At 40.6% G+C, this 26,990-nt stretch overlaps 1 protein-coding gene across 12 annotated transcripts in view; it reads left to right on the forward strand.

Annotated features, from left to right (window-relative positions):
• The first annotated feature begins 20,925 nt into the window (after window positions 1–20,925).
• CIITA (class II major histocompatibility complex transactivator) overlaps window positions 20,926–26,990 on the forward strand; it is a 30,259-nt gene continuing 24,194 nt past the window's right edge. Inside the window, exons 1-3 of one of the 12 annotated variants that reach the window (XM_075164965.1) lie at window positions 20,932–21,223; window positions 22,255–22,296; window positions 26,718–26,875. Coding sequence is in view for 7 of the 12 variants with exons in the window: in XM_075164969.1 (XP_075021070.1) it covers window positions 21,468–21,486; window positions 22,255–22,296 (61 nt within the window). In the remaining 5 variants the exon portion in view is untranslated. Of the gene's footprint in view, window positions 21,487–22,254; window positions 22,297–25,738; window positions 26,876–26,990 lie in introns of those variants that run through there. The other 11 variants (XM_075164969.1, XM_075164957.1, XM_075164963.1 and 8 more) reach the window with 11 other exon arrangements.

Here is a 26,990-nt window from a genome sequence, read left to right on the forward strand (position 1 = left end):
ATTATGCAGCAGAGTTAAGGAAGTAGGAAAGTGAAATGAGACAACTGAACTTCAGGATATGGGTAAGAGTTTCACAATAATGGGGGGAGATAGTCCAGTCAGCTAAGTATGATCAAGGGAGATCTGATAAATCAGTCATTTGTAGATAAGACTACTAGCATTAAATAAGCCTGCAAAATAATAACTTCCTAGTCTTTTCTAAAACAGCTAACTAAACCAGAATGTATCTATTGAGTAAGTACAGAAGTTACTAAGGTGAACATTTCAAAAACATTAATTGGAAAGTAGCTTTGTGCAAGACCAGTTGTTAAAGCAAGACAATACCTAATGCATCAGAAAAACTGGTAGAACTGTTCTTAGTAGGATTTATAATTGCAGGGGGGGAAAGGTGTATTTTATGGCTAATAATGTTAATATTGTGGTAGTCATATTTTGGCCTTGGTGGTGTTAAAACAACACTTTATAGTGTGTCAGTAAGTACAGCAGACTTGCACTAAAAAACTGAATAGGCAGTCTGTAATTTGATGGGATGGCTCACGATAGCCTGCAATATTAAAATATTTAAGTAGGCTTTCACTCCCAAAGACAATATAAACTGTTTGCGAGCTACCATGAGATACAATTATTAAATATTATGTGCATACCTGAATTTATGAATTGTGGCTTGGTTTTCAGGTTTGTACGTAGGAAAACCTTGACCGTTTATGAAATACATTAAGATTTCATTTAATTGCTGACTGAAACATATAGCATAAAATAGTTCAAAACTGTATCATTTGTTGCTGTGCGATTGCCATTGACTTGCGGAAAACGGACTCCACAATCTGTGAGATTGTAAAGTAGGTATGTTTATTCAGCGCTGGGCAGCACGGGGGGTAACCCCACCAAAGTCGTGCGCGCCTCAACATGGTACTTGCCAGAAATATATACAGCGAAATGTTGCATATACATAATACGCCTATACATATGCATGACCTATCCCCGCTTTGTATTAAAATAAGCTTGAAGACGTTATTTCCATGAGCCCCTCCTATCTACGCTTGCGCATTGCCTCCTGGTGGTGGTCGTCGGGGGTCGTGGGGATGAAGGTTAGTGGTTCCTCTTCGTCACCGCTAATAACCCCCGTCTTTGCGCAGACTCAGTTGTTCCTTGGCCTTTACCCAAATCACAGGGTTGGTTTCAACTGGCTTCGAACAAACTCCTGGTTCTTATCAGGAACTGTTGTTGCGATTCCTCCACTGAGCCTTACAAAAATGTTGCAACTAATGTACTAAGTCATTTCGCCCATAGTTTCAATTCTTTAATCACTCATCCCTTCTCGTTCACCCTTTCATTCCCCCCTTTTCTGAAGAGTTAGTAAATTCTTTTACTATGTTCGGTTTAACATAATGTTTCTTTATCTAGTGTCTTTTCGAAATATTTATTGGACTCCAGTCTACGTCGTAGTTGATTTTTCTTCCATTCACTGTAAGAGTCTCCTGTGTTTTTGAAACACCATAGACTACATCGAACTGTAATACAGAGAGCTATAAACATAACAATGATAATTATTATTATAATAAACAGTTGTCTAAGCCATGTTAAATTCGGTAACCAAGAGGTAAGTTTCTCCCATAGTTCCTGAAGGCCCCAAGATGTATCATCTCTAGTTACTTCATGGAAAAGTTTAGCTTGCTTCCAAATTTGAGATAGGTCCTTTTCCACTTGTCGCTCATGATTGATATATGTACAACATCGCTCTCCTATAACCGTACACAACCCTCCTTGCTGAGCGAACAACATATCCAAACCCAACCTATTTTGGAGAGTTACCTTACTCAGGGAGGAAACCTCTTCCTGGAGGGCTTTAATAGCTTCAGCGGTGCTATTACTTAAAATTTCTAGAGCGGCCGATATATTTACTAAAGCCTTCTCTAATTCACTTACTCCTAACCAGGGGAGAAACCACCTAGCAAAACTATGGAATCCAGTATTTCTTTCTATTAATGGATTAGCATTCCGTTTTCCTCTAAATTGTTTCATATAGGTTCGTAACAGTCCATTTGATCCCACCCAATCTGTAAGGTTTCGTTTAGTTTCAATATCTGGTATTATAGTTCCCATAGCACATTTACCTGCCCATCCCAGAGGCAATACTTTATATCCCTTGGATCCACAAATCCAGTACCACCCTCGTCCAACTGGGGTGGGCCAGCCTTTGGGAATAGTATTACTTCTTCGTCTAGTTTGTTTGCTAGCCCACATATTTGCACTTCCATAACTAATATACGAGGTGCAATTGGGATAATCTCCTACAAATTTCAAATTTTCACACCCTTTACTTGTGCGATTTCCCCCTATATTGCTCTCCATTCCTGTAATATTATCTATTCGGCATCTCTGAACACAAGGCACTCCTTGGGTATCGTTCCACAATGAGCTTAAATCAATCATCCAATTTAGATTCTCTTGTCCAACGTCTATGTATTCTTTAAGGGACATGTTCTGAAATGCCTTGGTTATTCTAGAATCATTTGAGAAAATTGTGGCAATTACTGGATGACCACTACCTAGACTCTTTGGCAGGTGTGAACACATCCAGCAATTAGTCCAATTCATAACTCCAGCGATTTTATTATGGAGCTGTAAAAAGGTATTACTTTCCCACGTATAAACTGTTCTTGCCCATAGTCCTATTATACCTACGATGAATACCCATGAATACCCATTTTTCGTTGAAGGCGTAATTTTAGGGGCCCAGCTGGTGTTGATTTCCATAGTGACCGAGGGGCCTTTTTCACTCTGGTATGATGGATCCAGGCGCTCTGTTCTTCAATCTTGATTGCCGTGAAGGAGGTAAGGAGTACCTGGAATGGTCCTTCCCACTGTGGCTCCAAAGTCTTTTCTGTAAGAGACTTTATATACACATAGTCCCCAGGTTGTATGTTATGTACAGGCCCATCCAAACCCCTACTTCGAGTCCCAACCACATACTTCTCAATTTTACTGAGTTGTTTGCCTAATGCCACCAGGTGCGCTTTAATGTGCATGATCGCCACTTTCTCAGGGAGTTGGACTGCCTCCAACAGTTTCAGGATCTCCTCTGCATGTTTGATGTTTTTACCCTGTGTGTTCAGTAATCCTCTCTCCTTCCAGATTGCTCCATGCGCATGTACAACTCCAAAGGCATACTTCGAGTCTGTATAGATATTCACAGCTTTGCCTCGGGCCAATTCCAAGGCGCGAGTTAGAGCAATTATTTCTGCCTTTTGTGCAGAGGTATTCATGGGCAAAGGCCTTGACTCTATTACTTCCTGACTGGTGGTAATGGCATATCCGGCATGTCTTTTACCACTTAGGACATAGCTGCTTCCATCCGTGAACCAATTTTCCGTGTTTTCCATAGGACTGTCTCTCAGGTCTGAACGGCTCGAATATGTTGCTTCTATGGTTTCCAGACAGTCATGATGCACTGGTTCTCCTGTGTTTTTACTGAGGAAAGAGGCTGGATTGACAATGTTAGTGACTACAATCTCCACATCATCTTGTTCTACCATTATAGCCTGGTATTTCAAGAATCTTTGTGGGGAAAGCCAGTGTCCACCTTTCGCTTCTAGTACTGCAGATACTGTATGGGACACCAACACAGTCATTTTCTGGCCCAGGGTGAATTTTCGGGCTTCCTGGATGTTTAGTACTACGGCCGCGATTGCTCGCAAGCATCCCGGCCAACCCTTTGCAGTTGCATCCAATTGTTTGGAAAGGTAGGCAACTGCTCATCGATACGGGCCCAGATCTTGAGCTAATATGCCTAGGGCAATCCCCTGCTTCTCGTGGGAAAAAAGGAAAAATGGCTTACTTGCATCTGGGAGTCCCAAGGCTGGGGCCGACATCAGGGCCTTTTTTAGCAGCTCAAAGGCCCGTATGGTCTCTTTGTTCCATTTAAGGGGTTTCTGCTCAGTGGTCGTTAGTGCATACAGGGGTTTAACAAGCAGTCCATAGTTGTAGATCCACAGTCGGCACCACCCAGTCATCCCCAGGAAAGTTCGTAACTCCTTCACCGTTTGCGGTCTCGGAGTTTGGCATATTATTTCTTTTCGGGCCTGTCCCAAAGTCCTTTGTCCAGCACTGATTTCATAGCCCAAATAAATCACCTTGCGCTGTATTACTTGGGCTTTCTTCTTAGACACCCGGTACCCTTGGAGCCCCAAGAAATTTAATAGACTCACCGTCCAGGTGATACAATCATTCTCTGTTTCGGTGGCAATCAGGATATCATCCACGTATTGTAGCAGTTTTCCCTTTTCAGACGGGATTTCCCATGATTCCAAGTCCTTTGCAAGCTGATTGCCAAAAATCGTAGGGCTATTTTTGAATCCTTGTGGCAACACCGTCCAGGTGAGTTGAGTCTTGCGACCGGTTTTGGGGTTTTCCCATTCGAATGCAAATATTTTCTGGCTGGCTTTATGGAGAGGGAGGCAAAAGAAGGCATCCTTCAGGTCTAAAACAGTAAACCAAGTTAGCTCAGGCGTTAATACAGTTAACAGAGTATATGGATTAGCCACTACCGGGTAGAGATCCTCAGTTATCTTATTTATAGCCCGTAGGTCCTGGACCACCCGATATGACCCGTCGGGTTTACGGACAGGTAGTATGGGAGTGTTAAAGTCAGATTCGCATTCCTTTAATAATCCCAGTTGCAAAAATTTTTCTATTATTGGCTGAATTCCCTCCCTGTCCTCCTTCCTTAGGGGATATTGTTTGATTCTTACCGGCTGTCGTCCGTCTTTGAGCTTAACCTCAACAGGTGAAGCATTCTTTGCTTTCCCGGGCACATCGGTGGCCCATACCCCGGGATATACCTGGTTCATGATTTCTTCGCTGATTTTTCCTTCTATAGGAACACTAGTTAGGGATAAACTCATTATTTGGATATACTGCTGGTCATTTACCTCCAGAGTAATTTCTCCCTTTTCAAATTTAATTATTGCACCCAATTGTTCCAATAAATCCCTCCCCAAAAGTGCTTTTGGGGAGTTAGGCATGTACAGAAATTTGTGGATGCCCCATTGTTTTCCCAGTTTATAACTCAGAGGTTCACAAAAATATGCCTTTTCACTTTGGCCAGTTGCCCCTTTTACCATGATATAGTCACTTCCCAGGGGCATCAAGGCTTGATTCAAAACCGAATACGTTGCCCCTGTGTCAACCAGAAATTCTACTTTCTTTTGCTCCTTCCCTAGCTGCATTATAACCAGTGGATCCGCTAGGGTAGATTCCCCCGGTTCCCATCAGTCCTTTTTCACATGAGCCACTATCCTCCTCTTCTGATTATTCCACTCCTTTTCCTTCCTTCTCCATTTCTCCGGACATTCATTCTTCCAATGACCAATTCTTTTGCAAAATGCACACTGATCTTTGCCTAGCCGCCTAGGTATCCTTTCTTCCTCTTCCCTAACAGCCGCTATTATTCTCCTCTGCCCTTGCCTATAACCCTCCTCTCTATTGCTAAACACTCTCCACGCTTCATCCAACAATACTTCCAAACTCCTGCTTTCTGTAGTGCGTAACTTCTGGAGCTTACGTCTAATGTCCCCGGTGGACTGACCTAGAAACAAAGAAACTAGCTGTTGTATCCCTACTTCAGACCCAGGGTCCAGTGGCGTATTATGGCGCATTGCATCCCTCAATCGATCCAGGAATTCGGATGGGGACTCAGAGGGACCCTGTTTCACTGCATACAAAACTGACCAATTTATAGTTTTGGGGATGGCCCTTTCCATTCCTCTTGAGATCCACTCTTGATAGCCTTGTAGTTTTTCTATATCTGCTGATCTATTTGGGTCCCATTTTGGATCCTGGAGGGGGAAAAATTCCTTTACATCCTCTCTTGTGATTTTGTAGTGATCCTCAGCCAAATCTCCTGCTGTTTTTAAAATCAACTGCTTCTCTGTTTCTGTCATATATTCTAATAGCAGTTGTATGTCCCTCCAATCAGGGTTGTGCTGTTTTATTATAAACTGAAAATGCTTGGTTACCCCTATCGGATCACTCCTATAATCCTTTGCAACTTTTTTCCATTCTCCTAAGTCAGTAGTGGAAAAAGGTACCTTGATTAGCATTGTCCCATCCTCGGGTCCTACTGCTTCTCGCAGGGGTGCCTGCAAGGCTGTCGGGACAGATTTCTTTCTGGTGCGGGAAGATACTGGGCTATCTGGGGGAGTGGAAGTTTCGTCCGAGTCCGCACCCCGTTCCTGTGGTCGAGGGGGAGGCTTACACAGGTCAGTTAAGTCTGGCTCCGGTGCCTGATGGATTTTATTTACTTTAATACACCGATGCCCAATACTGCACGCCGAACAGCATCGTCTCAATTTACTTTCAGATTTTTTGTTATTTTCTCGCTCAAGTGCAAGTACCATAGGGTCCTGCGGCAGCACCATCCCGCAGTCCCTTTGCCACTCCGGATGATTTCGGAGGGTGAAAAACATATCTGCATATGAAACTTCATCCCACTTCCCTTCCCTTCTTAAAAACAGCATCAATTGTAAGAGAGTATTGTAATCTATAGATCCACTGAATGGCCATTTAGCCTCACTTTCCAATTTATACAACGGCCACCATTGGTTACAATACTTAATGAGAGTCTTTTTACTTTCTGTCCCTCCAGTTCCAACAATATCCTTCCAATGGGCAAGCACACAGCCTAAGGGGCTTTTCTTCAAGATTTCCCTTTGAGTGTTACCCATTTCGTAACTCCCTCCTTATCCAATTCCCTCCTTCGTTTAAATATTCCCAGGGTTTGAGTCCAAACCACCGAAGAAGCGATCCCCTCTGTCTTGCTCCTTCATTAACATATAGAGACATTTACAATCTTTCAATCTTTCCATACATTACGCACACATAAAGACAAAGACATAATTGCCAGCCGCTCTCCTCGCGAAGGTCACAAAACAAAACTCTGCACTCACTCCGCAGCTGCGCTGCGTCCCAAACACACAAATGGTTCTAACATAAAATACCCGGGCGTTTCATAGATAAAGTATACAATTCATATTCTGGCTGTTATTCCTCTGGCAGCTGCAAATATAAAAATAGCCCAACCGCAATTGCGGGGAGGTTCGCTTACCCTTCTCCTGCTTCTTATATACCAGTCATTAGCAGGTCCGTCCTGGTTCCCAACACTGGGATGCAGCGAAAACCTCGGATCCACTCGATCTACTCCCAAGATCGCTAGCGGCCGCTCTATCGGTCAGCGGATCCCCCTATTACCGTGCAGGGTACCCTCCTACCATACGGGGACTATGCTGCACGCCAGACGTCTCTGTGCGATTTACCAGCAGCCCCGGCCACGCGTACGACTTACAGGCCCCTCTCCTAAAACATACCTTTTCCTTTCCGCGGGCTCAGGAGGTTCTTATCTACTCCCAGGGTGAGCGGCTGGTAGTGGAGTCCCCTCCGAGGAAAGTGCTCGGGGCGCGCCCAGGGGCGTCCGCTTCTCAGCCGATCCCGCAGTGAAGCAAAGAAATCTCCTGGCTGGCTCGCCAAAACTGACTTGCGGAAAACGGACTCCACAATCTGTGAGATTGTAAAGTAGGTATGTTTATTCAGCGCTGGGTAGCACGGGGGGTAACCCCACCAAAGTCGTGCGCGCCTCAACATGGTACTTGCCAGAAATATATACAGCGAAATGTTGCATATACATAATACGCCTATACATATGCATGACCTATCCCCACTTTGTATTAAAATAAGCTTGAAGACGTTATTTCCATGAGCCCCTCCTATCTACGCTTGCGCATTGCCTCCTGGTGGTGGTCGTCGGGGGTCGTGGGGATGAAGGTTAGTGGTTCCTCTTCGTCACCGCTAATAACCCCCGTCTTTGCGCAGACTCAGTTGTTCCTTGGCCTTTACCCAAATCACAGGGTTGGTTTCAACTGGCTTCGAACAAACTCCTGGTTCTTATCAGGAACTGTTGTTGCGATTCCTCCACTGAGCCTTACAAAAATGTTGCAACTAATGTACTAAGTCATTTCGCCCATAGTTTCAATTCTTTAATCACTCATCCCTTCTCGTTCACCCTTTCACCATTACCTTACAGGCAGTCCTCTCCCCAGAACAAATAATGGCCTTTCTATCATACCTATCAATGCCGGAGGCTTTGTATGGATAACTGAAAAATCTCTCTTGGTTTCTGTTTCAACAATAAATAGAACCTCCTCTAAGACGAATGTGATGTTTTATTCATGCGATTAACGTGAAGTCAGCTGATTTCTCTTTTTCTTTGGAGCGTTGCCCAGAATCTTGCACTGGAATTATATCAGAGTCTTGCCTTGTAAACCACACAAGGATATTTTGAATAACTCAACAGTCGTTGCTCTGGTTTAAGTATCTCAGTGGTGTTTACAGTTAAGTATTCTGTTCCTCTGAATATTGGAAAATATTGTTAATCCAAGAATAACTCTTACCTCACTCGCATTAGATACACTTACAGGGTTTGTTGGAGGTTCAATAAAATGTTTAAATTTTGAGGATATAGGCCAAATTAGAGAAGGTATTAAATAGCTAACTTTCTAATAGCATCACCTTCTAATTAATTTGTAAAAGATTGTTTCCTGTTTTGGCCCAAAACCAATTTCTGTGGAATTTTTTGGCTGTACATTCCTGAATTGTTGTAATCAGCAGCTCTGTATTAACAGGGGAGAAGCCACAGCAGTTACTTGATAATCAGGATAGTGTCTTTTAGTTGGGTGATATGTAGTAATACACTCTCAGTAGAGATCAAGTTCTGCCATCAGCAAGAAATGGGTAACTAAAAGATATGTCCAAGCTGAAGAGGTTTAGACCCTAAATATAAATGGAGATTAAAAAAAAAAAAAAAAGGCTGTATTGATCCTTCATTCAGTTATGTCTAAAGAGATGAAAAACAATTTTTAAGTATCTCAAGAGAGGAGTATAAATACCCATTATTGCACAGTAACTCGTTTTGATTCTAAAAAGTGCAGTAGTATCTGTATTTCTTTCGGTTAGGAAAAAATCAAGAAAAGATTACATATTTTTATTAAATAGCTTATTTTATCCTCTGTTTTCACTGTGTGGCTTTAGGCCTTATTTATCCTATCATGCTGTAGGAACCTCTAGTGCAGTTACCTGGGAGACAAAATGCTTTGCAATTATTAATGAGTTTACTTCAGTATCTTTTTCTGTTGAGATTGTGCAGTGGTCACTTAGAAACAACCAGAACAAAGGCAGACCAAAGCAAAGCCATCAGCTCTTCCAGCTTGGGGTGCATTGCTTCCCAACATTTGGATGCAGACTTCTTAGTGTGTTTGGCTTTATATATTCCTTGATATGTTCAAAGCTTCAGTCATTCTTAGCTCCAGTTCTTGGTACTTGATACTTCTGCAAATCGTCTCTTATATCTCAGTTTGGGAACTCCAAAAATAAGGAACTTGGGCTGTTTGGACACCTGTCAAAAGTTTGGTTTAAGTGACTTCATAGATCCACTGTGGTAAGCAGGGACAGGATCCGTTTCCCAGAGTGAGAGTCTTCTGATTTCACCAGAAGAGGTGTTTGGGGTCCCTTCCCTCCTTTGCTATGTGAATTTAAAGGCTAGTACACACTCACATAAGTATCCAATACCTTTCCTGACTTAAGCCAGTCCTCTATAGGCTTGCTAAGAAAAAAAATTAATATAAAAGTAATGTAAACCTATTAAATAAAAGACCCTAAGGGTTATCACTCACTTGAGAAACTTAGTACAACAGGAGGTTAACACAAAAAATTGAGTACTGTTGCTTCTACTGTTTTCTCTGCAAAAATAAAAGTTGAAGTTGCTTATAAAAGCTGTTTTCTTTTTTCCTTTCCTCCTTCTTCTCTTGCTGCTAGTAATATCTACATCGTCTTGTTCAGATCCCTGAGGTGCTTGCGGGACAATTTTTCAACCACTGCTTTCACTGGCAATGCCTACTTCATCTTTTGTTGTGGAGGCTGTGGTTAAGCAGCTTTTGCTACGTTTGCTTGGCATTTGTTGTTCTTATTTAGTCTAAATTTGTGTCAGGGGGGTGGTAAAGGCAATAACTTTCCCAGGAAAAAAGTAGAATATAGACAAACACAAAAAAGTGAAGTAAGAAAGGTTTCCTAATCTGGTGATGCAATGAAGTGAGAAACCTGTACCTACAATCTTAATTCTTTTGACCTGCAGGTTTTTCTGAAGCAGACTGTGGTCCCTACTTCTACAGCATTATTGTTTAATAGTATCTTTCCTTAATTTATTAATACATTTCTTCTAGTTCACTGAATAGCTTCAGCTCCCTATGATTCCGTGTACTTGGTCACAAAGAACTTGAAGGGGTGTCTGAGGAATTCAAATTCACAAAATCCGTACTGTTTCTGTAGGTCTGAATCATACAAAGAGGTAGAGGTACTCAGGATTGGTCTTTAGGTAGTTGGATCCCCCATATAAGCCACAGGAATATTAAGTGCCTTGGAATGGGGTCCGGCACATTGACTGCATGTTCTTTACAAGGTATACCAGGTGCTACTGGAGATAACTCGCTCTATATGCAGTACACAGCTCTGAACCTCTCCTGGAGGTAGGGGCCCAACCTCTTTTGGTAAATACGAAAGCAAGGTTCGTGTCTGTGGCCTGTGAGCCCCTTTTGCAATGGAGTCTGTGCTCGGGAAGAGACGACAATTCCCTCTGCTGCCTGGAAGGTGACAAGCCTCAAGCTCCCAGCTTAGAAGGGGAGGAAGCTCTGGGCTGTACTGGAGGCCTCCACAGCTGTTCCTGTGAAAGCTGTTCTGCCTGACTTCTGAACCAGAAACAGACTTCTGCCTGAGGGTGAAGCATTTGTTTCTCCTGTGAATGGGCCTGAATTCATGATCCACACATCTTTAAATCTATGAATAATCACCAATTAAAAATACTGAAATAAACCTTGGAAGAAGGGCAAGGACCCAAACCTGTCTGTTTCTCAGAGAATGCACTGTCTGGCTTTCATCTATCATGCAGGGTAGAGCTTCAGCAGAAGGGTTTGAGAGTTCCCCTTCCCCAGCCCAGAGACCACACTGCAGGACTGCAGAAACATGGACCTGAAGCTTCTGAAAAGGAAGGCAGTCTGGCTGTGTCTATGATACCACATTCACTGCTTGCAATTACAAGAATAACAGCACAGCTACTGGAATGAAAGTTGTGGTAAGTGCCAGTTTATTCAAGTGACTAGAGGTAGAGCTACTGTGTCTGATGTGGATTTAGTATTTTTTGTGTCTGGTGTGTTAGTTGACAAAAATCAGAAACGCTGTAGGGAAGCCCCTAAAATACGTGGTTTCTTCAACTGTCAGTGTAGTATTTTTGCCCAGTTTTCTTGCCTCCATCATTCTGAAACTTGACACAGGCTGTGGTTTTGCACATGTCCTTTTCCGTGGTGATTTGGGTTTGCAGTTGTATTCTGTTTCCCATTCTTGCTCTATTTTATTTCAGTGTAAGGGGAATTACAGGTTGTTTTGTCACATGCTCCAATGCACCAATATACACAGGTTTTTTTTTTCACATGCTCCAATGTGTACCGGACTAATTATATGAAGTCCAGTGGTGGTGACAGAAAGGATATGAATTTCTTTTCTTTTCTTTCTTTTTTTTTTTTTTAAATTGCTCTCAGCTATAGATAAATAACAAATCCTTCTGTTAACAAGATGAATACTGTTGTGCACTGTCTGTCCCAAAACTACTGCTAAAAGATCCGTGTGTTTGTGATGCTCACAGACTTCTTGAAAACCAAGGGAAGGAATAAAAGCTTTTCTCAGTGTCTTTTCCTCCGTCTGCAGGCCAGGCAGCAGCTGGATGTTGCTGCAGGTCCTGGTGCTCATGGCGTGCTCGCAGAGCATGCAGCTGCAGCCAACTGCTAGTGCAAACGCTTCACCCTCCATCCTTGGCTTCCTAATGAAATACCTTGTGCTAGTAAAAACAGTGTAATAAGAGGATAGCATGCCTATAAATCAGCAGTGCTTTAGCAAAATATTGCTAAACCAGCAATATTTTGTTAATTTTCAGTTGTTTCAGGTTTTTTTTTCACTGGGAAGTTCTGGCATGTACCATAGCACAATCATTCTAGTGCCAGTGAAAGTAATGAATCACTGGTATTCAGTATTCACACTGGTATTCACACTGAGGAAGAAAGCGGTGGAATTCATAGTTTAAAAGTGGGCCTATCAACGCAAAGAGAGTTTAGAAAATATTTGATACCTTGCTGTTGAAAACAGCTTCATATCTTTGTCTTCGTATATCTGCCTAATTCTCCACAGAGAGCTTTGTGGTAGCTGTGTCCTCTTGGCACAACAATGAATCTGGACTGCACAAGCTAAGCTGGCAAATTGATGTTATTATGTTGTTACTATTATTTATGTTACCAAGCTAAAAATGCAAGGGCTATGAGTTTTTAAACTCTAATATTTTAGAGAAACAGAATTATTCCATTCTGCAGACTGGCAGCAAACTTGGATATCGCAGCCTAATAAAAGTAGAAACCAAGGTCATTTCTGCAGGAATGCCTTTTGAAGTTAGTCTATCAGGATTTTGCAAAGCAGTCATCTAAACAGGACTTTTGTTCAGCCTGCCTTGCTCCGTCAGCCTTCTGAGAATGCTTGTCCAAAGTTCTGTGAGATACTGAATGACCACAAATATTTGAGGCCCTAATCTTTCTTTGCACCTGCTAGATTGGAAAAGCCCAACCTTTTGAGTTCCTAACCTCACTTGAGAAAATTATGTTCTGGGGAAGCTGCCAGTATGACCAGCAGCATTGTAGTGCATTATCTTGGGCTCTGTGCCATGTCTCACCTGCAGTGTACATGCTGCACTACTGAGGCTCATCATAGTGTTTGGGAAGCAATAGGGTAGGTGATACTAGAAGCATAGGCATGGAAGGATGCCGAAGGACTTTTATGCATCCATGGAAGCACAGCTAGTTTCTGAGGTGAGGAAGCAGGGAAAAGATTTGATCAGACAGTTTTAAAAACAAGCTCTGGGGAAAAAAAAAACAACTCCGCAATCTAAAAGACAGACCTTTTATGTTCAAAACACCTTCCGTAATATCACACCTTTACTTTCCTACAAGAAGTAATTTTCATAATAGACATAAAAGGTTTTGCATTAACAGCTGTAAACCTTGGCAGAATTACTTAGGAAATCCTGTATGAGTGTGCATGTACAGCAAAAGACACAACATTTACCCAGTAAGTTCCTGCAGTCCAGCTTTGCAAAATGTAAAAAAGTTAGTGGATAGGCTGGTAATTAGATATTCACTGAGGGCAGCATTCTTTAATGCTCATGGACATTGCTGCAAAGTCCCTATTGATTTCAGTAGATACTGTATTATGAATGAACTGTACTTCCTTGAAAATTGCTTTCATGTTGTCTGAGCTGTTGACCCTATCTTCAAGATCTGGTTTTCCAGTCAGTTAGTGTCTTTGGCCTCTCTGGCCATAAATTGGACTCAATACCAGAATTTTTGTTTGGGATTCCTTCTATCCAGGCTGAATAGCTTTGACGTACTGCTGGTTGAGCAATTTTTCATACACTGGAAAGTCTATTTAACAAATTTCCCTACTTTCCGATTGTAATGACTTAAGCCTGTATAATATATAGGTATCAGCATTTCACTACTTTGCTTTGCAGATGAACGTATGTATTCAACTGCACAACTTCCCTTCCTGTTCTAAGGATTCTCTTTAACGGACACACAGCTTATGTAGATAAGAGTGATGTTTCATAGCAGCTGTATCTCTTTTTAAGGGTCGTCTTGGTAGTCTTCCTCTCAAAGTCCAAAGGAAAAGACATGCCTTAGCTATAGAAAGTGCTAAACAATAGCAACGTAAGAAGCAACAAATAGTAAAAATGTACAGCCTGACTTAGTTCTCTTTTTCACACACATTGTTTGTGCTATGATAGATTTTAAAGAGGAACGTTAGTTAAAAAGGAGAACTCGTGCTTTTGATTTCTCTGCATTGAGAGGAAGTATCACTTCTGAGTAAATTGATGCTGCCCAAAGTCTACAGCTAATTTTGAAATCCAAATAATCTTAGTAAAATCTTAGCAATTCATTTCGCTGTTTTCCCTAGGGACAGTGAAGCAGCTGAAAGTGTTCCAGTGTAGGCCAGGTTATTACATCCTTCAGTACCTGGCATCTGGGTATGTCATGAGCCTTAGTAGATTTGATCTAGTGTCAAGATAGTAAGAATTTTTTTTTATTTATTCAAATACAAAAACAAAAGCAGAAATAGAAATCACATTTAATTATTGTCTCAAAATTGCAAATTAGAACTGTAGCAGCACTAGAACTGGAATCAAGTTTTCAAAGCTTAAGCCACTGTAGTCCCCATTGCCTTATTTTGGCCTTAGCTATAAGATGATCAGTTTTGAGGTCAAAGGCGGACTACTTTTAGCACATTATTGCTTGGTATGTTTGCCTATAACCCAGAAAAAGCCAGGGACAGCTGTATAGAAACCACGCTTCCTCCCAGATGATGATCTTTTTGGAAAACTCCTCAGGAATCCTTAAAACATGTGGGAAGAGTAAAACGGGAATCAACCTGAAATCTTTATATCTTAACACCTATGCAAAGGCAATACCACTTTTGATCTGTCTCAAATCTAGACATAACAGAAGAAACAATATTGTATTTGGGTTGAAAAGCCTATAAATCTCCTATTGATAGTGAACTTTGCCTGGGCACATTTGCAGGTGGAAATTGCTTAAGGTGCAGAATTGCAGAAAATCTGCTTTTCTCATGTTTAAGTGGCAATCATGATGACGTATCACAAGGTATTTGCTCACTTGCTTGTCTCCTTCTGGAGGGAACTATCCTATGGAGGGAAGTTCTTCCCGCACGAAAAGAAATCTACCATTCCCACATTATTATATCCCCTCACAGTCAACCACACTTATGCCCTGGAGCACTGAGCAAGGCTTTCTGTATCTGGCTTTTGCAGAGCTAAGGTGCAGCAGGACATTGAGTTGCAGAGACTGGCTGAGGATTACAGTTTAAATTGAGTTTCTTCTTTTAATACACAGCTTTTCATGTGGCTTAAACTCTCCACTTCCCATCAAGAAGGAGACTTCTTAGTCAGGAGAACTGCTGCCTAGAGGCGCCTTGAATGTGACTGATGATGCTGAGAAAGGTTTCTGAAAATCTCCCTGGCCAAATAATGGAGACATTCCATAAGGAAAATAAATTAATCTTCTTTTCTCAGTTGCCATTTATATAGTTACAGTAAAACTTGTTACCTACCTGCACTGAAAGTCAAAATCATACTATTAGATAATGAGATAACTTATTTTTCCAGTGTTTTGCATGCACTTCCTGATATTGAACATAAACGTGAATGTTTGGAAAAAGCAGCAAATTCTTGTTATTCTACAGAGATATTTTGGATCTTAACCAGAATTTGCAGTAGTGTACTTAAAAGTTTTATAAAGATTTAGCAAGTTCCTCTCAGTGCATTGTTTCTTACTAGGTGGAATTATTGCTCCACTTTCAAATGTATCCAACGGTGAAAAGAAATCATGGCAATATTCAAGGTAGTAAAACCTAGTAGGAAATAAAGAGAAAAATATTTAGATTATATTTGAATACTCATCCCATACTCAGCCTACAGGCTTGTTTAGGCAGCTGTGTAGCAGACTGGATTTTAAAGATCCCATCTATAAGCCCCCAGACAGCCCTAGAAATTTTGCCCCAGTATTCATTTCAAGGCTGTAGGTTCTGCTATAACAATCAGGTATCTAAAAACAAAGTAGAAGAAAAATATAGTATAAACTGAATTGTTAGTAGTTGGTAACTGTTTATTTAGCCACTGCCATCTTTATAACGCTATTGCTTCTATTCTAAAACACTGAAGTGCTCTTCCCCAAAGAGTAACAATGCCTAAACACTGTAAAACATTGTACAGATGATTAAGTAGAAAGTTTTAAATAGGTATAAGGAAAATAAATCAGCATTAGGAAGCACTGGATAGAATTTAGATATTTTAGAATTATTATTTAGAATTTTAGATATTAATTTTTATCTATTTGAGCCTCATAAAATGCATTTTCATGATCAAAGATGTGGAAATGTAAAACATGTGGCCTTTAAAAAGTTGTATAGATGAGAATATTAGTTTCATTTACAGTATTTTTTTATATCTCGGCAAAATTGGTAGTTTACTTTGCATATTTAATAAATTGCTGTTAGCAGATGCAGCTACTATGAATAAGAACCATGTTAATAGAATCTAGTTAACGCAGCTCATAAATTATATACCTTATTTTTGCTTACAACATGACTGATGTTCATATTTGGCTCAGAGGTGCTTATGTTAAACACATAAATGTTCTAGTAACTAATTATATTCTGCCTTTTGATGTTGGCTTTGTAGATTTATTCTGTGTCGTGCAGGCGGTCACAATATAGAAGACTGGTTAATTCTTTGCGCTCTTAACAAAAAAAAATACTCTACTTGTAGATATACATTTTACTGATCTGATCAAGTTAATTTGCTGTGTTCTTTTTACGCTGCTCTTACGGAACGCTTGGGTTTTTTTCTTTTTAAAGTTATCCAGTCTGAAGGCACCCATTCTTTATTTTACTCTCTGTTAGAAAATGTTCTTATGACAAAGGTAAGACACTATTAATTGCATGTAGAAGTCTTTGAAGTGCCCTAATTAGACGTTGCCTAGTCTTCAGCTCTACAACAGAAGAGCAAGAAATGACTCAAGAAGGCAATATTAAAAAAGACTTCTTAATAGTTTTGAGTTCAGTTGAGGGCTCAGATTGTAGTAGGTTTGGAGCTGTATTTTAACATTGTGTTTGGTGGTATGGAAGATTTGCTACTTATTTAAACTGGAGATTTGAAAACTGTTCTGTTTAAAGAATTTAACTTAAAGTGTCTGCCCCTTAGGATGTAAGTATGGTAACTTTGAATAAGAATATACGGAAGTCATGCCCAACTTGTTTCCTACTTATTTTTCTTCCTAATAACTTCAGAAACCAGAGCCAGATTTGGGATAATTTTTTACCCCAGAGTTTTTACTCTGGTTCTAACCCATTTGACTTCCATGAAAGCAGAATTTATTCACAACCTAATCTCTAATCTTACATTGGAATCTCCAAGTTTTAAACCTGTCACTCTTGCAGAGGATGTGTTTTGTGCTGAAGCTTTTGGTACTGTTCCGATTCAGCAATGACCTTGCTGGGCCCACTAATGGGCCCACACTCCACCTTGGCCAGGAGACAAAGATCCACCTATAGCAATCCTTCTTTAATGGGATAAATTTTTTTTTTTATTATTTTTTCAGGTGACCATGTTGCTGATTGGAAAATCGTGTTTTATGGATGCTTGAAAGGATTGTGCTGTTGTGTCATTTCATCAAGAAGTTATTTGTTGTTGGAAATGTTATTTAAAGGCTTAATCAAATGAGGAAATACCTCTGCTATTGCAGGCCAAAGTCTCTTAACTTTTATTTTTCACTTCATCTTTTTGATGCTGACTGAGTGGGGTTTTTTTTATTTTATTGAAACAATTCAGATTTTGCTCAGACCTCCTTCAAACGTCTTCAGATGCAGGTATGAATCTCTTTAAGGAGATCCTGCCTAGAGTAAGGAAGATTCTTTCAACTGCTACAGCTTCTGATGACCATGCATTGCTTAACCTCATGCTGAAAGAAGATGTGATATCCAAGGAGTACCACCAAGCCTTGCTCCATGAAAAAGACAGGGAGGACCTCGCAAGGAAGATATCTCTGACATTTGTGGAAAAATGGGACCTGTACTTGAACACTTTGGTTCCCCTCTGTTGTTTAAACCTCTATGGCAGTAAGCCTCAAAACATGACAGATAATGAGCCAACAGGAAGCAAGTACATTTCTGGTAAATCAGCTTTTTTTTCTTTTTTGCTTTGTTAAAGATTTACTTTTGTTTATTGCATTTTGAGATTGCATTGTGGCATAGTGCAAAGTACATCAGTGGAGAGCAGGTGGGGAAGAGAAGAGAGCAGAATGTAACGCAAGAACAGCTAAAAAGAGATCCACTCATTCAGGATAGCTACCGGATACCCATTTTCATAGCCAGGCCATAATAAAATTTGTTCTTTGCCACCTTTTGCAGAACCAGAAATGCAAAGTAGATTAAAGAGACCATGATAAGGTCAGTTTTTCTCAACTGACATACCAACCATTGATAATCTGAGTAGCTTTTGTTCATGGCCCATGCTGGCAACTCATATAGGGAAATCTCTTACCTTTTTCAATCACATATGGGAGGAATGCTCTCCACTTTAAATTCCAGATGTCTGTAAGCAACAAAGTTGCACTGTCTACAAAGACTGCTGCAGATTTAGGGAGGGTAAGTACTTAATGACTTATGAGGCTGGATTCAAGAGTTTTGAGGTTTTTAATGGGCAGCAGGAGAGATAAAAATGCAGACACCTTATAATTCTGAGGCAGTAAACTCACTTTTTAGTCTGACCCACAAGAGGATTAATGTATATGTTGGAAAACAGGGATAACTCTGGGACAATCCTAACATTGTCCATCCTATGTAAAATGACAGAACCCCAGCTTAAATTATAGCATTCAGAATTACTTTCACAAAACCAAGCAACTGTAAAAGGAGAGTAAAAGAATACTTAGTATAATATTGGGGTAGTCCTGTAAAACTGATGGAAGGACCTTGGGCTGCAACATTGTGAGGGGTATAAATTTTTTCCTCTCCTAAAATACAGTATTGGACATCACTTCTCAAGGCATGGATGAAAGTATAAGAGGAAATGTTGGGGAAAAAAATTAAGATAGTTCATGAGAGGGCAAAATATTAACCTGGAAGATTTTAACTCTATTATTATACACATTCAAATTAATGCCAAGAACTCATATTTTAAATGTAGAATATCAGAGCAAGTGGCCTGGTGTCACTTATACTGGGAGTATATATAGTCTGATTTCTACTTTTAATTAAAACCCTGAAGTACTTGAAAAGATACCTGCTCCTTCTCATTTTTGTAATGGTAGTACCTAAAATCTCCATTCAAAGATCTTGATCCTGTCATGCCTCACTCTGTATCTCTGTCACAAAGCCTGCGTTTATCTGAGACATGACAGAAGGAAGCTGAAGTGCATCAGAAGAAGCATTAGTCTTCATCTCATGTTCAACCATTGTCATTGTTCTCTAGATTTTGTAGTAAAGATGGGCTTAAAAAAATCGTTTCAAAGATATTAATTCAGCAGGAAATGACTCAAATTGTATTAAAGACTTCAGCTTCCTTTGAAGCAAATTCTCTCTGACTTTCTTTTTGAAATGTGTTAATTTTTCAGCCTTGTGTTCAATCATTGTTTCACTCTGAAAAAGCCTTGCAAAGAAAACTCGGGTCAGGAACAGACTGATATCAGCAGGTTTCTCACTAACTACTTAATAGTTTTGCAACTATTTCTTCTGCCACAAAACAGATCTTTACAGTTTCTGAACAAAAAAGTCCCAGCTTTCCCCTTCTTGCTATTGACATCCATTTTGCAGTGCTTCCAATACTAATCAATATGTTCTGTTCCCTCCTTTTGCAGTAGGGCAGTGTATCAGGAAACATTGAAGCAAAGAAGCTGATGGTCACCTGAGAAGCTTAGGCGGTTCTCAGCTGTCTCACAGCCTCTTGTTTTCCAGTCTCCTCTTCCTCTGTCTCTAAGACCGTCTTTATAGACTAGTCCACTAGATGAACCAGTACTCTGATTTGGTCCAGCAATTCCTTTCTGCTGTTTCTAAGCAGCTATGGGTGTTGTACAAAAAGTGGACAACCCGTTTTTGCTGCAGTTACAAACTGGAATCAGAGTAAACAGCTGAGCTCTTTTGTTCCCCAACCTTTTGCTCTTGAAGTATATAGATCGCCTCATGGGATTACAGCCTTAGAAGCTGGTAAAGAAATCTGTCTGCAGGGCTGGTAAAGGAGCTTATAATTTGTGGGGTTGTGCTGCACATTAGAATAGGGCTAACAAATAACCCTCTTGAATTTTGTAGGGATTTCTCATGCAGCGATTGTATTATCGTCTCCTATCAAAACAGAGCACTAAAGTACAGAATCTGTATTTGTGCAGCCTTTCCTTATTTTCTGCTCTGAATGCTGTTATACCAAGATGTTGCTTTTCTTCTAATGTGCGTAGAGGAATTCCAAGAACACAGCTGCCTGGCTGGTTAGAGAACCTGAAGAGGCTAGTGCTCTGCATCGCAGGCTGGGCCCCGTATCTCTTTCAATACTGGGAACAGATCAGCCACTCCCAGGAAGGAAACAGCTTTATCTCTTCTCAGTGAGCATGTTCCATGGAACCTGGTGGAAGTGCAAAGGGAAAAGGCTTACACAGGTCAGCAGCTTCTTTGCTTATAGGACCTGCTGCCTTGTGCAGAAGCCATTTGTTACCAAGCAGCTGATTAAAAACTTGCCTTACTGAACCGGCAAGTTCTGGATGTCATTGACTTCATCAAATCCCGCTTCCTTCATTTCCCCTTCAGACTCTGGTGGAACTTTTGTTATAAGCTATAGCCAATGGAATAATACTACAAAAAGTATTTGCTCACTTGAGAATATATTCTCTTTCATAATTAATTTCTAATTTGTGTAGGTCTATGCATGATAAAAAATAGAAAAATAGGCAAATAAGCTTGCAGAGCCACACAGAAGCATCTACAAGCATCATGATAGGAACAGTCAAAAATGAAGTTGTTTTTCAAAAGGTTGGTTGTCTTACGCCAGGTAGGCACTGGCAGGGTGATGATTAGATGAATAAACATTCTGTCAGATGCTGCTACAAGCAAACCCTGAACACCATGTGTAAGCCAGACAAGATTTACAAACTCCTGTTTCGTAGAACATCCTACTTGTCATTTTGGGCCAATGGCAAAAGACACTTGCACAAGATACCAAACTAATTTTGTATTGGTAGAATCTGTGAACATGTGAACGAAATACTTTCACTTCTGTTACACCAAATGGAGCTGCAAGGTAAGAGTGCCCGCATGCTACTTGCTTTGTTCTTACTGATGGACTGTTTAACAGCATGACTTTGGGACAGATTTGAACTGGAATAAAAAAGGAGAGGAAGAATTCTGGGGAGCACCAGCAATTGTTACCACCAGCTCTCATCCAATTTTGGTTTCCAACCGAATAATTCAATCTGTTCCTAACTAGTGACAAGTGCAAGCTCCTCTTACTGGTGACAAGTGACTGGTAAAGGTAAGAGTACTTTTTATACAGGGGTTGCTAGAAGGGAGGTTCCTCTTAATTTTCCGGTTTGGAATTCCCCTTGAGCCTTTAACTTTCCTGCAGTGACTGGTCTAGCTCATTTCCTCCTTTCTGGTGTGACTTTCTATAAGCCCTGGGCAGTGATAGCAGCTATCCTCATTTTTTCGTACTGAATCCAGAGTGGAAGAACAGGAACTGTCCAGTTTCCTAAGGTCAGTTTTTCCTCAACTCTTGAATGCAGCGCTTTTGTCATGGTAAATGCATCTAATCTTACCTTTTGTAGATATCGGTAGCTACAGTGTGTCAGTATCTGGACTTGCATTGCTTGAAATATTAGTAGGATGAAGTCTGAATGCAGGTGAAATTTTGGAGAATTTTTAGCGATTTTGTTTTGTGCCTAGCCCTGTTACTTGCTCAAAAGGTTGCTGTAGTTTGTTTCAGACTTTGTGAAGAATGTGCTTGTTTTTTGGTAAATGTTGCTCTTACAGAAAGTGAAACTGAGGATCATTGGGAGAAACTGGCTTATTTCCATTTTTTTCGCAGATCTGGCAAGACAACCTAGCGCTTTACTTTCCCATTTAGGAGGGAGGGCTGAGATTCTGTCTTGAAGAAAGTCTCTGAGTGCAAATGTACTTTTTCTGCCAAAAAAGCTTATAGGCAAGGTGTCTGCGGTGCAGCTCTTGCTGCTGGGATGGGAGAGCTGGGCACAGCTGTGACACATGAGGCGATACTGGATATGAAAAGGCAAATTCTGCTCTCAAATCTCAACTCTGACACCTGCAGGACAGTACATTATTAGTCTGCCTAATAGCCTGTCTCCAGCACAAGGCTAGTAACATTTCTTTTACCTGTTGTGTTGGTCACTATTCAGCTAAGTTCATTGAAAGGCAGAAGCTCCTTTTACCTGATATTTATACTTTTTCTAACTTCTTTAAACTCATCTTTAAGGGAGACAAAGGAAAATGTGGCAGGATATAGAGCAGCTTTTTTCCAGCATCATCTCTGTTCTTCTTCCTTTTTAGACTATAAAGCCATGGAAAGTAACACACCACTCCATCGGCAAGGTAAAGACTGTCGGTAAAAGTCGTATCTTTTATTAAATCGGGTAATACAACAGGAAAAGTTGCTTTCAGATGTATAAACCTTTCATAGATCTGAAATAGAAACTAAAACCTTCAAAGCTAAATATAAATTGAGCACCATTACTTGCAGTTTACGAATAATCAGGACATCTCTGAAAGGAAAATCTGTTTGGTACCTGTGGAGCAGAGGAATTGTTACTGATGGATTTGGGGAAAGGAAAGGGAAACAGTGACTGTAGCATAGAGGGGACTTCATCCCTCCTTGCTGCTGGCTTACCCACCTCCCAGAGAGCATTGCCCCAAAACACTGCCTGCGACAAAAGCCAGGAAACGCATCCGTGCCTTGTGATCTGTGTGTTGTGCACAATGACATAACCTTTGAGGGGTGCAGAAGAAGAGAGGAGACTTTCTAAAGTTGCCTAAAAAAAAAGGCTTTAAAATTGTGGCTGATGATTCTGAGCTTTTAGCTCAAAGTACCAGTGTTTCACTGGACTCCTTATTTAAAGTTTGATATAACCTGGGTTTTGTCAGCTTGCTTCACTCAGATTCATGTGTAGCACTTAATGGGTCTGGGGTATTGGGAGAAAATAACATTTCTTCAGCAATCTTTGTGTTTAATTTTTCAACCTCCTGTCTTCACAGCAGTCCCGCGCTCTTATTTTTCTGTAATCTAAGACTTGGAGCTGTAATGTTATGTCATTCTCTGGTTAAAAAATGTGTGATTTGTATGGCACTACTACTCTTTTCTATGAATTATCCTCACCTTCCAAAACTGGTACAAAAATTAAATTGCAGGGGGGTTTCCTCTGTTCCTGGAATGACTTTACATATTTTCGTTTTCTTAACCTCTATACTCATGTGGGAGATTATTTTATTACCTGTCAATTCAGATGTCAACAGAGTTTTGGAAAGGAAACCCCCTAACAAACTTCTCCTCAGAAGTATCCACCTTATTTTTGGAGTAAATGTTACATTATTGTCTGTATAATCCGTCTCCGTTCTCTTAGTTACCATTTGATTTTAGTTAGTAGCAGACCCCATTGCCTGGAGTCTTTAACATGTTGATCCTTTAAAATATAAGACTTGGTTAAATCAAATTTTTGGGGCAAAATAATAAATCACAATCACCTCCCTTATCTTTAGAAATCTAAAATGCCCCGTCTAACTCTTAAGGCTTGTATGTGATTTAAGTGAACACCTGCTGCTTCTTTAACTGGATTCTTTGTCCTGGTATGGTGATATTCGCTATTTCTTTTACTACTTTTCCAGCATTTTCAATTCATATGGTATCACTTGGACTCTGAAAGAGCATTGAAAAAAGCATTGAGAGTCTTAGAAGTGAATCATATTGTTGTGCTGTATATGCAGAATACAGCGCTAAAACAACTGCATCCTCAGTAGAAACTTTACTGTAGCAGGTGTGCACCGAGTCATTGCTGAGGTAATACAAAGGGAACACAGGTCTACCGAATATAGTGATGCAGCTGAAGTGTATAGGCTGCTGGAGAAAGGAGGTGTGATTTAAAGATTTAAAGAAAAAAAATCTGTCTTAACCAGTGTCCAAACAATAAAGGATTGAATTTTTTGAATGGTATGGAAAGACATTCAGAAGTACGACCTGTTTTCCCCCCACCCAGCACATGCACTTTGTGCCTGGGGGCCTGCCGCAAAGGAGAGCACAGGCATCCCTGGGGGCTTCAGTCCTTTGTTTTGCAGGTCCGTGCGGGGTCTGTCTTCCTCCCGCTGAGAGCTGGCTCTAGTGTTCACAGCCCTAACACAGAAATTATTACAAAATTTTTTAGTCCTCTGATGTGAAAATGTGCCAAACCCCCATTTTGGCAGCACTGTATGGGACCTCAAAGGGAATGTATTATCAGTAAACTAAGTTAAAATCATGTATGAAACAACAGAGAAAGTGCTGAGCAGTATAGAGCTTATTCATCTTTGATCTCAGACAGGGGACTGCTGGGGTGCTGTGAGAAAACAGGGGAAGCCCTGGGAAAGGAATTGCTGTTGTAAACAAGCTTGGTAACATATGGTTTTGTTTTGTGTGCTCCAGTTACAATACGCAGCGTAACGCTTGCTGTCCCTGAGATGTAATTCTCCTTGCCTCTGGCTCTCTTGGCATAGAAATTTTCATCTTTCAAAAACTCACTTCTTTTTTCCTGCACCCTTGGACAGAGTGCTTTCCATGGTGGCACCATGATTTTAATGCAGCAAAGCACAGCTGCTATTAAGAATTTGTTGGTTCAGCTACAGAAAGAAATCACAGCATCCCAAATCCAGTGTAGTCAATAGAAAGATGGCTATGTATAAATATGTATAGTGTCAAAACCAAAGTTATGAAGAAAAAAGAGGGTAAGCTGAGGGCCATTCAGACCAATGAAACAAAAAAGACAGGTAATCAAGTTTTTCATTCCTGAAAGAGTGGCAATCTTCATTCTTCCCAAGGTAGAAGGCTATGTTTCTCCTGTGCTCCTGGGTTATAGCGTTCTAATTTTACGTTCTAATTTTCAGCTCTCTAGCCGGACTTGGCACCGGCAAGACTTCCTCTTGGTTGCTTCCTGACTTCCTGACCTGTGTAGCTGAAAACATTTTGCATTACTTATGTATTTATCCACTGGGAAATGCTATTGAAAGAAAGGTTTAAAATTACAGAAGCTCTTATGACTATGGCTTAATTAAAGCTTAGTATTTCCATGAAGATTAAGTAGGCCTACTTAGTGTCTTTCCATAGGACTTGCCCTTTTCTTTGTCTGCTGAAATCAAGCAGTTTACTAATCACTGAACTTGGAGTGATGCATTTGTCTGTCTTGCATTCCCTTTATGGCTTCTGCCCAATTACTTCTCTGTCTCTAACCCTAAAATTATATTGACTCAGAGGTAATGCTTCAACAGCGTTATTCATAAAGTCCAGCAACCTGGCATTCTAAAAGGCCCCACTCAGTTTAGATTTTACGTTAATTCAACAAAGGAAGGGGCAAAGCAAAATGTTGCAACAAACTGAAAATTTAATCTGGTATGTTTATAGCCTCATTCTTGGTTCTCATGCAGGTTTGTCAACTTCTGCTTTCCATTTATATCATGGCAGGCAATAATATCAAATTTTTGTAATCTTGGTAATGTAATGAGGCCACACAACATGAAAAAGGAGAACTACCTGAGTGTAGATTATTGCTACTCATGAGACCTCACTGTGTCCACCGGCTCTTCTAAGTTCTGGCTCTAGATTATGGTGTCTTCTGCAGCAGAACACAGAGAGGTCCATTTCCAAGCTGTTCAGAGGGACAACTCTGAAGAGGGGTAAGAGGAATGAAGATTAGTTTATAACAAAGCAGCATGTGGTAGTGTGTGACTAGGTCTGCTCTGCCTTCTTTCAGCAGAGCTGCAGTGTTAGCTGTATTTCTCTTTTTTCATGTTGCAGGTAGACTTCATGGTACAGCAGGTTGCTCCACATTTGCACAGGAAAGTAGACGTGCAACCAGGGACGTCAATGGCATTCTGCTAAAGGCAGAATATTTGAGAGCCGTATTATAGCTACCCTTCATTGCAAAATATGGTGCTTGATGCCAAGCTGAAACTTTTCATGGTTGTGGTGTGCGGACACCTATTTTAACAGAATATGGTCTGGAAATTTTGCTGGTTGTTCATTCCATGCTGGCATCTCAATATTATGGTGGAGTAAATTAGTTGGATCACCAGCCCAGGTGGCATTCGTATCAGTGATCTGTAAACACTGAGGAGCCAATATTTGATTTTGAAATAGTTTGATAAAGACGACAAATAACCAACAAGTAGTGTTATTCCACTACCTATGGAATACCCGGAAGGAATGTTTAAGCTTATTCTAGTGCCTGTGTACTAACTGGAAGGAAACAGAAGCGATTTAAAACGAGGTGGAGGAAGAGATAAACTTTATCAAGAAATGTAGCTGCAGCAGTCTAAGCAGTTCTCACCCATATAAACATGGGTGACTGGAGCAGGGAGCACCTTAGATCGGTCAGATTTGTCTGGGTACTGTATGGCACTCTGCTTGAAAGGCTATAGCAATTCCCAACTTATGAGTAGGTACGTGCATGAGTTCTGAGGGGGAAAGAAAATTGATTAAAAAGTAATTGTGTTAGATTCCAAAATGTCAGTGAGTGCCCTGTTTACCAGAAACTAATTCCTAAGGTGACCATGCCATTCTGTACACAATCAACTATATAGTTTGGGAAAGAATTATATAAAATAAGTGTTCTACCTTTCACTGTTCCTTCTTGTACTGAGGTGGCACTTCCTCCTAGTGCCACTTCCAGGGCTTAGGAACTGGGTGTAGCATCCCAGCCAGAAGCTGCTTCCACTGAGAAGAAATTGTCCTGACAGTAAAGAATGGGATTCTTCTTCCATCCTCTTCACTGCAGTGTACCGATTTCCCCAATATCTGCTGGATCTGTGCTTGCATCATTTATATATATAACCTGATAAAAATACAAGAGTTGCAACTTATTCAATACTTGGCACTTTTGGTCCAGGAGGTCAGACTGCAGTATCTGACTGCCCTGGTTGGAGTAAAAAATAGGTAAGTCTCACTGCAAGCTGTATCTGGATCTAGAAGTTTAAGTAACTCAGGGTTATAACTCAACGCAAGACTTGGTAAGCAATACCAGTTCCACAGCCTTAAGATCTCAATGTCT

This window comes from Calonectris borealis, chromosome 16 (assembly GCF_964195595.1).
Source record: "Calonectris borealis chromosome 16, bCalBor7.hap1.2, whole genome shotgun sequence".
NCBI classification, from domain to species: domain Eukaryota; kingdom Metazoa; phylum Chordata; class Aves; order Procellariiformes; family Procellariidae; genus Calonectris; species Calonectris borealis.